The following is a 15,284-nucleotide window of genomic DNA, read 5'->3' on the forward strand; positions in this document are numbered from 1 at the left end:
ATTAAACACTTTAGAGTGATTTAGAACCTGCTGTGGCTGTAGCTTATTAGTGGGAGAAGATTTATCTAAGGAAGGATCTAGCACCATGTTAAAATCTCCCACTAAAATAACCTGGCCCTTGCTATGTTGTTGGAGAATGGCACAGAATTTTCTGCAGAATACAGTTTGTTTAGCATTTGGGGCATATACCGTGGCTAATGTGACCATCTTGTTTTCTAATTTCCCTATCAAGATAAGGTAGCGGCCGTTAGGGTCTACAATTTGGTCCTCTAGTATAAAGTGACAGGAGCTTGCAAATAATATAGCCACCCCAGCTTTTTTTTGTGGACCATTGGACAAATACGCTGTTGGGTAATAAGAATTAGTGAATTTCGGGGGAGCTGAGCAAATAAAATGGGTCTCTTGGATCGCAGCTATATGGGCTTTATGTTTATGGAAAAAGTTAAGGGCCAATCGCCTTTTGTTGGGCGAGTTTAGCCCTTTAACATTTAAAGACAATAGCTTAACCATGGAGTCACAATACCATATTTATAACTTATGCCATATCTAACCACGTAAAACATCTGGTGTATACACATAGTACCTTTAGAGCAAAAAGTAAAATTAAATAAAAAAATAATTGCGCTTCCAAGACAGGCAGAAAAACAGCTGTATAGATAAAGCAAAAAAAGGAGGGGAAAACAAATTAGGGGAGGAAAAATATAGCACCTTATGGGAGCTATTTGGGACCACCTCCTGAGGTGGCACATACTAGGTAAATAGTGGGGGTAGCGACCACCCCCACCACTCCATAATAAACACTGAAAATAGAAATATCAATCTGCTATTATCAACGAAGACAAAAAAAACAAACACATTGAAATGCTTATCAATTTATCTAACATTTCCAGATACTGTTGGAGCCAACTAACTGGAGAAAGAAGATATATTATATATCTAAAGGCACTAAACGCAATAGCCTCTTAGATTGACTTATGGCACACCCTGCGATATGAAGAAAATTACAAATACTGTAATATTACTTAAGTCCATTCGCGTTCGACTCTTGGACTTTTGACCAACGATGCCGAAATATTCTCTAGGTTCCAAGTGGCCATCAGCTGGACACCATCTTCCGGCGATTACACTACTGTGGTTGACCCATTTCGAGCAATCAGCAGTTTGGTGGGGAAACCCCACCGATAGGGTATATTAGCTTGTCGTAGAGCCTTTGTAACTGAGTAGAAAGATCTGCGCTTAGCTAATGTGGAAGCCGATAGGTCTCCAAAGATTTGAAGGTTGCCTAGAACCGGTCCTGCTATGTCGGAAGATCTTGCTGCTCGTAATACTGCTTCTTTGATATGAAAGTAATGGAGTCTCATGAGTGTATCTCTGGATGAGCCCTCTGGGGCATTTCTGGATTTGGGTAGTCGATGAATCCTATCTATCAGAAAGTCAGTTGTGGTAACTGTAGGAAGAAGCTTCGTAAACAAATCAGTGGCATACTCTTTGAGATCTGAGTTGGTCACGGACTCTGGAATACCCCTGATTTTGATATTGTTACGCCGGGATCTGTCTTCCATGTCTCCGACTTTATCTCTCAGGGTAGTCACTTCTGGTTGAAGTTGTTCGTGTAGCGTAATTAAATCGTGGGACTTGACCGCTTCTTCTAATTTATTTTCTAAGTGATCCGTCCTTTCTCCCAAGCTATCCACTGACTGCTGACAGGTCTGGAGTGCAGATTTAAATTCCAAGGATATATCCGATTTAAAGGATGCCAAAAGGAGCTTCATGGTTCCCACTGTCAAGGGTGCATCATCGCCCAATGAATCCCCATTTGCAGAGATTTGTGCCGGGGGTTTTGTGGTTGGTTCGGTAGTGGAGGTAGTTTTAGGACCCCCGTCACTGGAAAGATGTTTAGAGCCTTGTGCCGGGGAAGGCGTTTTGAAAAAACTCACTTGCGGAACCTTCGTAGGAACTTTCTGACGTTTAGGACCCATCGCCACCACTTCAATCTCCTATTTTGCTATCCTTCTCAACCCGAAAGGTGGCACCAACTATATGTGTCGATCATACGATGATATTCAGTAAGACATCATGGAGTAGTGGGGGAAATTATGCATATAGCACTATTACATCTGAAAATTCACTGAGAGGAAATTATCCGCCACTGAAGAAAGTAATCAGATCATATAGTATTGGGTAAATCCTCAGCATTCAGTAAAACTATGAGATAAATAATAGAAGCAATGCACCGTGTAGTAATAGCTATCAGCCACAAGATGGAGCCGGAGTATCAACAATGGTGAGTAAAGCCAGCAAAGGATAAGACTTGTATGAACACTGCTCTTCTCCACTGCTGTAAATTACAGTCGAATATTTAATGAAATTTCTGTCCCCTTAAATTGACACCCAGTTTTGGGTATACAGCCCGGGTCTCAGCTCCCGTGATGATGTCACCCGCCGCGCTCCCCAAGGACCCGCAGTAATCTTTAACCTGTATGCCAGAGGATGCCTGCCGCTCTCCAGACCCACCGGAGATCCGGAGATAGAGGTGAGTGGGTGAGCGGGCGTGCGGGGTAAGCGGATGACTCACGCCGGAAACGTTGCTGTGCAGCGCTTCCTTGCCCGACAGACGCGGATCCGGCCAGCGGAAATTGAGGTCCCGGCTTCCCTGGATGCAGAGGCCTCAGCCTGCGACGGCTAAACAAAACGCCGTCCGGCTCTGAATGCCTGTCCGCTCAGCAGGGCCAGGTCTCCCGATTAGCTATGGGCAATTCCGACCTTTTTAGCGTTGGGGGAATAGAGATTACCCCGCTGTTCCTCTGAACTCAGCTGGAGCCGCTCTTCAACACGTCCGGCTCTATTAGCTGCCAGGCCACGCCCCCCTTACAGGTCAGTCTTAACTTTGTACCAAGGGAGCTGGTCACATACAAAGAGCTCTCTGCTAAAAATCAAGGATCCTCGATCAGCAAGAGGATCAGAGCGGCAGCTCACTGCCCCTGCTTGTCTGATTCGTTGGAGCTGCCGGGGAGACCTCACTGCCGCTGCTTGTGGTATGCGCTGGGGTCGTCAGCTACAGAGGCCACTGTCTCTGGGGGGTACCCAGATGCGCTGCGTGTGGCGCTCGTCGCGGTCCCCCTTTTAGCTCAGACCCCTGCCGACAGCATTTGGCAGCAAGAAAGTTAGTGACTCCTGGCATCCTGAGTAGCAGGGTGGCCAGGAGAAAATGACAGGCGGGCATTAAAAAGCAGCAAGGGCTTAGCCTAACACACAATTCTGTTCCTGCCTCCCAGCTGCCCCAGCGCTCCCAGAAGGAGGCTGGTGGCCGTTTTAGAAGACACAGGCTGCTGACAAACGCAGAAGAGAGACCTGTCTGCCCAGATTGTGACTGCACAGTGGGGTTAAACTTGTGAAGAGCAGGTTAGACACTGTTTACACAGCGATTACAGCACATTATTTTGTGTTACACAGCGCTGGTCACTGCATCGGCGCTGGTTGGGCTGGGTTAATAGCATAATCTCCCTCTATACCCTTAATCTCTTCTTTCTAAACAGTCTCTGTGTGTGTGTTTGTGTGTATCACTACCTCTTCTGTGTGTGTGTGTGTGTGTGTGTGTGTGTGTGTGTGTGTGTGTGTGTGTGTGTGTGTGTGTGTGTGTGTGTGTGTGTGTGTGTGTGTGTGTGTGTGTGTGTGTGAACAGTGAATTGGTAACATGACTTCAAAGGGGTCTAAAGCTGCACAAAAAGCTTTCTCCTGTAAGAATTGTGCAGAGAAGTTTACACAGGGACTATCATCCAGTTTCCTGTTGTGTGAGAAGTGTGTTTCAGAAACACAGACTGCAGCATCCTCACAACACCCTATTTGGGCTGATCAAATTACATCAGTCATGTCTCAAATGTCTGCAGAGCTGGAAGCTTCTCGCAGGGAGAGAGAGGTTAGGTTGAAAGATCTCAGAGGTCTGCCTTCTCTGAACCAGACTGGGCGTGGTCTTTAGCCAGGTCTGTAGAAGGGCTCACATTATGTCAGCCCAGGTTCCTCCCGTTGCAGCATCCTCTAGTGTCCCTGCCAGGAGACTAATACCGAATTATGTGGGATGATCCGGAAGAGAATGACATGCCTGATACAGAGAAAGGGGAGGTACAAGACCCTATAGAGCAGGCGTCTTCAACCTTGGCCCTCCAGCTGCTGTGGAACTACACATCCCAGCATGCACTACCATAGTTTTAGCATGCTGTTATATCAAAAAGGTGGCAGGGCATGCTGGGATGTGTAGTCCCACAGCAGCTGGAGGTCCAAGGTTGAAGACCCCTGCTATAGATGAACAGGCGCCAGAGGAAGTGGAGCCTGTATCTCAGGGTGTAAAGGCGCTGATTGCAGCTATATGCCAGGTGTTACATGTTGAGGACATGGACCCCGTGGAAGTTAGGCCGTCTATCTTTAATAAGAAACAAAGACTAGCAGCCTCCTTTCCAGTTTCTGAGGAATTGGACGAGATCCTTACCTCAGTGTGGAAACACCCAGATAAAAAATTTCAGATCTCACGTAAACTTTTATCCTACTATCCCTTTCCTGCAGAGAGCAGGAAATTATGCAAAACACCTCCTTCAGTCGACCCTTCAGTGTCACGTCTGACTAAAAAGACGGTGCTCCCTGTTCCAGGAGCAGTTTCTTTAAAAGAGTCTCCTGACAGGAAGTTAGAAACCTTAAAGTCTATGTACACTCTAGCGGGGGTGTCCCTTTGACCCGCATTAGTCAGCTGTTGGGTCAACAAGGCAGCGGAAGCATGGGCTATGCAGCTTGCTGAGGGCCTTAAGACTGGTGTTCCGGCAGAGGATCTGGTTCCTCTAGCGCAGTGGTTCTCAAACTCGTTCCTCAGGACCCCACACAGGTCACCCAGCAGGTGCACATGTGCATTCATTACTCACTGACACATTTTAAAAGATCCCCAGGAGCTAATTTCACTTGATTCAGTGTGGAGACATGGAAAACATGCACCGTTTGGGGTCCTGAGGACCGAGTTTGAGAACCTGTGCTCTAGCAGAACAGATTGCAGAGTCTGCTTATTTTCTTGGAGAGGCTTCAAAAGATATTTGTAGTCTTTCCTCTAGATCACAGGTTTTCAAACTCTGTCCTCAGGACCCCAAACGGTACATGTTTTCCATGTCTCCACACTAAATAAAGTGAAATAATTAGCTCCACCTGTGGACCTTTTAAAATGTGTCAGTGAGTAATGATTACACCTGTGCACCTGCTGGGTGACCTGCAAAACATGACCTGTGTGGGGTCCTGAGGACCGAGTTTGAGAACCACTGCTCTAAATCCTCGGCTTTGGCTGTCTCAGCCCGCAGCGTCCTGTGACTGAGACAATGGCAGGCGGATGAGGAATCTAAGAGAGTCGTGGAAGCGCTTCCATTCACAGGGAACGCTCTGTTTGGAGCAGAACTGGATAAGTGGACATCTCAAGCCACAGGTGGTAACTCCACTTTTCTCCCATCTGCTGCTACTCCTCCTAGGAAACCCTTTGCTGAACCATCCTTTCGGTCCTTTCGTATCCCAGGGAGATTCAGGGGTCGTGGCAGAGGAGCTCCTGCTATCTCCCGTGGTTCCAGAGGCAGGGGTAGAGCCACTGCATCCTCCTCCCAGCAGATAAGTCTTCAGTTAAGGCTCCGGCATACGCGTTCCCTTCTCTCTTGGGGGACCCCAGGGTGGGAGCTCACCTTTGCAATTTCAAAGAAGTTTGGATCAAGTCTTGCCAGGACGCGTGGATCCGGGACATCATTATTCAGGGGTTGAAGTTGGATTTTCAGATCCAACCTCCTCCTCGTTTTTTCACAACCGGTTTGCCGGCATCAGCGGACAAACTGGTTGTAATACAGGAAGCAATAGAAAAGCTACTGTCTTCTCGAGTAATAGTGAATGTCCCTATCCATCAGCAGGGTCAAGGCTTTTATTCCAGCTTGTTTGTAGTTCCCAAGCCGGACGGCTCAGTGAGACCCATTCTGAACTTGAAACATCTCAATCCTTATTTGCGGATCTTCAAGTTCAAAATGGAGTCCCTGCAGTCTGTCATTGCAGGGCTCGAGAGAGACGAGTTTCTCTTATCCTTGGACATAAAGGATGCCTATCTCCACATTCCCATTTGGCCTCCTCATCAGGCATTCCTTTGGTTCGCAGTGTGGGCCTCTCATTTTCAATTTCAGGCCTTACCTTTCGGTCTTTCATCAGCACCCAAGAGTGTTCACGAAGGTAATGATGGCTCTTCTTCAGATTCAAGGGGTTACTATCGTCCCGCACTTGGACGACCTGCTTCTCAAGGCTCAGCCAGTCACTCAATTACTGCAGAACATCCCGGTAACAGAGTCTTCTGTTACAACACGGATGGATCCTGAATTACCAAAAATCTCATCTACAGCCTACTCAGTGTCTGCTTTTCCTAGGGATGACTTTGGACATGGTGGAGCAGAAGGTATTTCTTCTGCAGGAAAAGGTCACCTCCATCCAACACATGGTGCGATTGATACTGTATAATCGCAGGGTGTCAGTACACCTGTGTATTCGACTTCTGGGGAAGATGGTTGCGACCTTCGAGTGCATCCAATACAGGAGGTTCCATGCCCGTCCATTCCAACTGGACCTCCTCTCTCAGTGTCCCACCTTTTTCTTCACCAGCGAGTTCAACTGTCACCCAGGACTCGAACATCTCTCCTTTGGTGGCTGAATTCCTCTCACCTATTGGCAGGTAAGCAGTTAGCAATGTGGGAATGGATGCTCCTCACCACAGATGCCAGTCTGAGAGTATGGGGGGCAGTGACTCGGGGAAGACACTTTTAGGGCCGCTGGACTCAACTGGAGGCGGTACTGCCCATAAACATTCTGGCGCTAAGGGCCGTGTTCTATGCTCTTCAGGTAGCACATCCTCTGTTGAAGGGCCGTGCCATCAGAGTGCAGTCCAACAATGCCAACCTATGTCTTCTACTGATAGACGACCCATGGCCTCTTCCTCTACAAGATCTACTGCAACAGGGTCCGTTTATCTATCAGGACTTAAAGCGGCTTCGTTTGTCTGCGTGGCTGTTGAAAGGGCTATCTTAAGAAGAAAGGGTATCCCTTCCAGGGTGATTCCTACTATGTTTAGGGCTAGGAAGGACGTTACCTCAAAGCACTATCATCGTATATGGAAGGCGTATGTCTCTTGGTGTGAACGCAAGGGTGCGCCACTGTCAGAATTCAACTTAGCCAGGCTGTTTCTTTTTCTACAGGCTGTTTTATCAGCAGGTCTTCGTCTGGGATCTTTGAAGGTTCAAATATCTGCTCTGTCGATTTTCTTTCAGAAGAAACTAGCATTATTGCCGGATGTCCAAACATTTCTACAAGGGGTTGTCCGGTTACAACCTCCGTTTGTACCTCCAACGGCCCCATGGGATTGGGATTTGGATTTGGTACTCTTTTCTCCAGTCTTCCCTATTTGAACCTATACAGACTGTGGAATTAAAATTTTTATCATGGAAAGTGGTTCTCCTTTTGGCGCTCGCCTCTGCTAGGCATGTGTCTGAGCTAGGGGCGCTTTCTTGTTGTCCACCTTACCTCATTTTTCATGAGGATAGGGCTGAGCTACGTACGCAGTTATCTTTTATGCCTAAGGTAGTGTCTGCATTTCACATCAACCAACCAATTGTGGTTCCGGTGGTTAAAGACGATTCTTCGGCTTCCAGATCCCTAGACGTTGTCCGGGCTCTTCGGATTTATGTTGATAGGACGTCATCCCTCCGGAAGTCGGATACAGTGTTTGTTCGATATGATATGGCGCGTCCGGGCTGGCCGGCTTCTAAGGCAACTATTTCTAGATGGATTCGTCTGACAATCAGACAAGCCTTTCTGGCTGCATCAATACAACCTCCTACTTCAATCACAGCACATTCTACGCGCTGTGGGTCCTTCTTGGGCGGCTGCCCGCGGTGTTTCCCTGACTCAGCTTTGTCGGGCGGCCACTTGGTCAGGCCGGCATACTTTTGCAAAGTTTTACCGTTTTGACACGTTTGCGGCATCTGCTTCACAGTATGGCCGTGCTGTTTTGCAGGGTTCTCGGCGCTCTCCCGCCCGAGATGTGAGCTCTGGATGTCCCCACTGTACTGAGACTCCAGTGTCCCCTGGCGGATGAAGGAGAAAACAGGATTTTGGTACTTACCGATAAATCCCTTTCTCCAATTCCACAGGGGGACACTGGACGCCCACCCGGCGCTGTTCCACCTGCCTTGGTTATTGTTCTTCCTGGTTTGGACAGTCGTTTTTCTTCAAAGTCTGCTTGATTTGTTTGCATATTTGCTTGTTTGTTCATGTATGTTCTAGCTTCTCCTCTCCTCTATTATTCTATTTTCCAGCTCTACTCGGGCACAGTTTCTTAAGACTGACCTGTAGGGGGGTATAGAGGGGGAGGAGCTCCAATTTAAATTCCAATTTATTAGAGTGCCAGCTCCCGGTTATCCCACATCTATACCCCACTGTACTGAGACTCCAGTGTCCCCTGTGGAATCGGAGAAAGGGATTTATCGGTAAGTACCAATTCCTGTTTTAACCAGAGTATACATATGTATTAATTATGAGGACTATGTCATTGTGGACTGGTATGATGTACAGAACTTGACATTATTTTTGGTGATATATTGTTGTACTGTCCATGATGTACTAATACAATGTAGTTTTGCTGAATAAACATCTTGGTGGTGGAAGTGTCATTCCTCATATGTCTTAGTGCAGGCATTGTGCACAAAGAACGTCAGGGCACTATTTCACTATACATACATAATTCATGGCCTGCAGAAACTAACACAGACTTAGTTGCAGAAACTATTAAATTATTGTCATCGATAATTTATAAAGCATCATACCTATTCTGTGTTGGGTACGGGATGCCAGCCTTAGGATCCCGGTGGTCAAAATCCAGACAGGGTTAGGATACCAACACCTGTCGGTAGGTATCCTAACTCTTCTCCTACCCCTAACCCAGACCCTCCCTTACCCGGTGCCTAAACCTAACCTCCCCACAGAGTGCCTAAAACCTAACCTCCCCCTCCACGTACCCTAAACTTAACCCCCCCCCCAGTGCCTAACCCTAACCCTCTCCCTAGTGCCTAATCCTCCCCCTAACCTTCGGGATGACGGCAGTAGGGATGCCGGCACCGGTATTCTAATAGGTGTCAGGATTCTAGCGCTGGTATTCTAAGTGGTGGCATTCCCTTTGCCGGGATATTGACCGCATATCCTGATTCCATAGCATTGTACAATTGAGACATCAAACTACAAACACAAGCAAATAAACTTAATATTCCTTCATATACGCATTTTATTTTTTTCATGTCTTAAGTTCCAAAGAACGAAAAAGTCAGAGCTCAGGATGTCCATCCTCCAAGACAAAAAGTAGTCACCCCTTCAAAGCGAGCAGAATACCATCACAGGAATGAATGGAAACCACCTTCCCATCTGCAGCAGAACAATCCTGCCAAGGTGATCACTTTGCCTCCAGTAATATTGCATTAAGCATTTCCTAGAGGAAGCAACGTGACGCTGAACTGTAAGCTGTGGAAAGCGACTTCCACCTTCAGAAATAAATGTGTTTTGTGCTTATTGCTGATTTCATTAGGTGCATGAACAGAACTGGAGACCTAGGTTGGACGTTCTGGAAAGAGCAGCAGCTGGAAGACTACAAGGAAAATATGACCATTATTACGCCAGGCTGAACAACATACAGCCGCAACACTATGCATATCAGCCCCACTATAGTCCACAGATAAACCAAAGAGTCAATTCCCCTAATCAATGGTAAGGATTGCTTCCATATAAATCACAAGGGATAAACTGTACTAGTAGACAGAAGGACATGTACACCTATGGAATCTCATCAGTGCAGTGACCCCACCGGTAACCTGACAACTACTGGATTGCAAGAGGCTTATAGCAGCTCCAAGTATGATAGTATTATAAATAGAAAGACTAGCGCGCTGTCAAGAAAAGCAGCTGGTAAGGGGATAGTCAGCCCCCACATTAGAGATAATACAAAATAGAAAAAGAATCAGCGCTGTTGTATAAAAGTTAAATAAGATAGATGGTTTAGCAAAGCAATATGACACATTTAATAAGTAAAAAAACATAAACAATAACTATATTGATAAAATACTATCATATAGATTGCAACAGTAGATGAAATAATTCAAAGATAGTTATACTGACTCCTGTATATGCCATTTTTCAAATTAGGAATCTCCCCTCCATGTCTCTGGGGATCCCAAAAGAGCAACATGATATTACCAATCGATGTGTCCTTGTATCTAAGCAGTCCCCTTAGCAGCCAAGTGCAGAAAAACGGGCTGGGAAGGTCCACTAGGTATCCAAGTTGCTGCAGATTTGTTCCAAGGAGGGTCACAAAGTCCAAATGAATCAAATATAGTGGCAGGAGTACAGCTCAACGCGTTTCATTGGATTAAATCGCCCAGGTTCCTTAAGAACATGACTATACATGGCCAAATGCCCTTAATATACCCTATGTAATTATTAAATAGTATATCTATTTTATAGCAGCTCCACAATCCAGTGGCAGAACTTGGGCTGCCTGAGGGCTTCCACCATACTCCAGGCACGGATTGGAGATCGAATTGCACAGTTGGACACCAGAAAAATGAGCTTTATTGCGCACCTGGGAATGAGCTTCATTGGGTGCTGGACATTGGGGAATGGGTTCTGTACTCTAGTCACCAGGCAGTGGGTTCTGTATTGTATGTTATCCTCTAAGCATTGGGATTTATATTAGATACTGGTCACCAAGGTAGCTCTGAATTGTATACTTGCCATCAGGTAATCGGCTCTATATTATATATTATTCTCTAGGCTGTGGTCTCTGTATTGTACCTTAGCCACAAGAGTATGAGATCTCTGTTGTAGATGTTACAGGAATGGGCTTTGTGGTTAGTATGCTAGCTTAGCCATTGTGAGAGATCAGTGGGGAAATATTTGGGAAGAAAGCCGTAAGTGAGCATAACTGCTTATCTCCTTCTGAATGTTTGTCACCTTCCATGGTGACTGTAGAGTTCCCAAGTCAGATACTGCTACAGTTCCTGGGAAACACGAGGCACAGGAGCTGTGTAAACTGCTTTATCAGTACATTTGAGCAAGGTGGTGTTTTCATTAAAAGTTTTCCATAGTCTAGACAGGGACAGAGGCAGATTTAGCTTTCTCTGGAATTGCAGTGTACCAGGACATTAGGACCCTCTGGTTTTGTAATTTGGGGGGGAGATGTTTTTTTAATTTTTAGACACTATTGTATGAACTTAATATTTAAGGCAAATAGATTACGTTCATTTAACTATAGAGCACTATAAATGTAATAAAATACCTGCGTCTGTACTTATTATCATACTCCCTTAAGTTTTTAGATATAACACTTTTTGAGGATAACAGTCACTGTTAGAATTCATCATTATTTAACACTCTCTTGTTTTTCCAGGAATGATTATTTACAAAGAAAACAGGAGGCAGAGAGGATAAAGTTACAGGTTGAAAAACAGCTGGTGAGTAAATTAATTTTTTTCTGTAAACTGAGTAAGACATTTGAGAGAGCATTTAATGTTAATAAATGTAAGTACAAATTAGATTAAAACAAGGGTATTTGGGTAGGAACACTCAATATATCTTTTATTCTGCAGTCCACCACTCTTTTTCTAAAAACTATTATCTTTTAGTAAATGATAATCTAATATTGGAGCTTCAGGATACATAAGTAGGCGATATCCTCATCACGGTTCATGCCCCTATTTTTATTATGCTTAAATTACCCTTGCTGTGTCCCTTTTTTTTTTTTTGCTCTCTGCATTTCCTTTCTTACGTGTATAAATCTGAGAATTTTACAAAAAAGTGTAAAACTAAAATGGGTGGAGTACCATGATGACCACATTGAACACTGGGATGATCCCATCCTCTTTTTGGAGACCTCGAAAGTGGTCATGAGGGGTCACTTTGTCGCTTATGTTGCTGAACACAAAAGGAAACCGCTACATTTGTATCCCTGTGTCAGTCCAACAATCTTGCTATGAGGCTTACGTATCTGACCAGATTGATGGTCTTCATGAATTATATCAACAGTCGCGCCATATATTGGAAAGTTTTTTGGGGTTACTTTGCTCTTTCAGGTTAATCAACAAATTGCTCACACTAAAAATAAATTCTATCGATGGAGGGAAGGAAAGGGAGAATAGTGGCTAACATGGTGAAGACCAATAAAAAAGGAACCGTATAGTTGACCTTCATCGTCCTGGTTCCACTCTAAAGTATTGACTCTACTGACATCTACGAGATGTTAGTAATCTACTACTCAGATTTTTATACCAGTGGCTCTCCCGATCCTCAGGCTCTGGATGTTTTTTTGGCATCGTTGAATTTACCGTCTTTGACCTCTAGTCAATGTCCTTTACTTGATGCACAGATTACAGCTCAGGAAGTGTTCTCTGCTATCTCTTTGTTGTCATTTCATAAGTCACTGGGTCCTGATGGTTATACAGCTGAGTATTAAAAAAAATCCAAGCTGACCTGGTCCCTGTATTGTTGGAACTATCCACGCTTTAATCAAGTCTATACCACCTTCATTTTGAACCTGACAAGGATCTTCTATTGGTGTCATCCTACTGCCGTATAACTCTCTAGATCCTTGACTGCAAATTGCTTGCTAAGATAATGGCCTGTAGGTTGCAGACAATTCTTTCTTTGTTATTGACAAACCATCAGTTGGGTTTCGTCAGGGACCGTCACTCGGTTCGTGGAATTCATTTGGCAATAGCGGCACATAAAGCCTCTTCCTCACACTCTCGCTCCAATAATATGTTGCTTAGCCTTGATGCTAGTAAGGTCTTTGCTATGGTCTCCTAGCCATAGATGCAAGTTCCAGTCAATAGATCTACATTAAAAAGGTTGACAATGTCTAGGTAGACATCACATGGTAGACAGTCAATAAGTAGGGACAAAAGGTGTACACCCAAAAGGTTGACATGGATGAATATATACAGGGTTAAAGGTCAACATTGATAAGGTTGACACCTGTTTTGTTTTTTTGTTAGGGTTAGGCATTTATGTTAGGATTAGGCTCTAGGAGGGATGGTTAGGGTTAGGCACTAGGAGGGACGGTTAGGGTTAGGCACCAGGAGTTAAGGTTTAGGCACCAAGGGGAGCATTAGGTCGAATATCTGGTTCCATTCATGTCGACATTTTGTGTGTCTGCCTTTTGTTCCTGTCTACCTATTGACTGTATACCATGTGGGGACTGTCTAGACTTTGTTTATCTTTTCAATGTAGATCTGTTGTACCAAACCCCATAGATGCTTGCTGTCCTTCGACATCGGGCATTTGGTCCTACTTTTATTGGTCTTGTTAATTTTCTCTATACTAACCCTTCCACCTCATCATTAATTAATGGCCTTCTTAATGACCATGTTCCCAAGGTACATTGCAGGGGTGGCCACTTTTCCCGGTGTTTTTTTTTTTTTATATATAAATTGAGTATTTTTTAGTAAGTTTGTAGGTAAACATAAAAAAAATACAAGAAAAATAAAAGTCAGTAGTTGACGAAAGAATATATATGAAATACAGTGACATCCACGTAGCTTTGAAGGCGGCAAACGCCATATGTAAAGACATCAGGATACAAAGATATAGTGATAATAGAAATATGCGGCAAGATACGAAACATTGAAGGGGATTTACAGCAAAGAAACATTACAACAGGGCATTAGTCCAACACTCCGCAAGCAACCGTGCATCAAGTTGATGGCCCAGAGAGAGAGGAAGCGTCCGTTTGAGAAGGACACTCAGTACATGTGGACATAAGCCATTTACACCAGATACAATCAAACTTATATTCACGCATCCGGCCAGGTACATATATCTTTCATGCGCAGTTGTGGTATTAACCAAGTGCCATTCACCATAATCAGGGTCTGTAGGGGCCATCTATGAGCGGGCAATACAAGCTATAGCAAGCATACATATATTAAGAACATACTGTCTAGTATATTTATCTAAGAGGTTACCATTCAACACTCCCTAAAAACTAATAGGTAGTAGACGATGACATCCGGGGTATAACCAATAACAAATCTACCAGGGCTGGGCCCGTTACTGGTGCCCCGGGTGATGTACCCATTACTACATGTAATAAAGACCCCCAGCAGCCGTAGACGGACAGGGACAGGGAGTGCAATTCACGTGGGGTGTGGGCTATGCTGTCGGCAGAAGTTGCAGGTAGAACAATATATTTATTTACTTATATTTTGTATACTGAATTAGAACTACTAGTAAGCTATACGATGAATATGGTATCAACACTTATTTTTTTACTGTTATTTAGCGTAGCATGATAAAGTATTGCTGTGTATCCCTACTCCTTTGTTGGCTGTAATTACCCTGTCCTTCTGTATCTGTGTTTCTCTGTACATATAAAATACAATATTTGTAACTCTTGAATGACTGTGTGTGTATATATTGAACCTATGTAATTTTGTGTATATGGAACCCTGTATAGTGTAACTTTGTGTATATGGAACCCTGTATAGTGTCAATGTGTGTATTTAATGAACCCCTATATAGATATGCCCCAGGAGCACTACCAGCAACAGCATCTTCAGTGCCATCTGCCCGCACCCCCCCACACCTCACGATCACCCGGCCCACTCGCAGTCACTTCCCCATGATCACACGCAACCTGCGTTCACCCCCATGAACATGAATTAATATTTTTACTAGAAGCCGGAAGCTTGATAGTTGGTTAGGTGTGTGTGGAGCACCGTTTTAGATGGTTGGCCAGTTGGATGGTTGGAGGAAAGTTGGTTGGATGTATGTCCGGCTTTACTTGACCCTAACAATCTTCTTAAAATGTTGATCTTCCCTAAAGTCCTCTATCACCTTCAGACAGGGCCTGATTCAGAGATAGTCACATACAAGCGGTTGTGCAATTCCGTCCATCTAAAATTCAGATGCAGCAGGTGGTGTCTATAGAAAGCGGACTTCTACTTGTGTGCATTATGCTTATGTAACTACTGTCTCTTTATGTAGCTCTCCTTTGCTTTCATGTTGTTCTTTTCTTTACACATTTTTATGACATGTTTTAAAATAAAAGTAAAATAAGGGTATTTGTTGGTTACAATAATTTTCTTTATTAATTTTAAGAAACAAATGATTTTCTTTCTCTCTAGTCCCTCTCTCCTGCACTTCTGTAACTTTATTCATAGAGTGCTTTACATAAACACATGAAATCTATCTAACTTTTT

At 44.3% G+C, this 15,284-nt stretch overlaps 1 protein-coding gene across 1 annotated transcript in view; it reads left to right on the forward strand.

Moving 5' to 3' along the window:
* LOC148527271 (serine/threonine-protein kinase Nek5-like) overlaps nucleotides 1-15,284 on the forward strand; it is a 76,887-nt gene that overhangs the window by 33,429 nt on the left and 28,174 nt on the right. The window contains 3 exon segments of the mRNA XM_088469090.1: nucleotides 9,344-9,483; nucleotides 9,620-9,798; nucleotides 11,477-11,540. Coding sequence (XP_088325216.1) covers nucleotides 9,344-9,483; nucleotides 9,620-9,798; nucleotides 11,477-11,540 — 383 coding nt within the window.

This window comes from Taudactylus pleione, unplaced genomic scaffold, assembly GCF_031769625.1.
Source record: "Taudactylus pleione unplaced genomic scaffold, aTauple2 ptg000089l, whole genome shotgun sequence".
Taxonomy (NCBI): domain Eukaryota; kingdom Metazoa; phylum Chordata; class Amphibia; order Anura; family Myobatrachidae; genus Taudactylus; species Taudactylus pleione.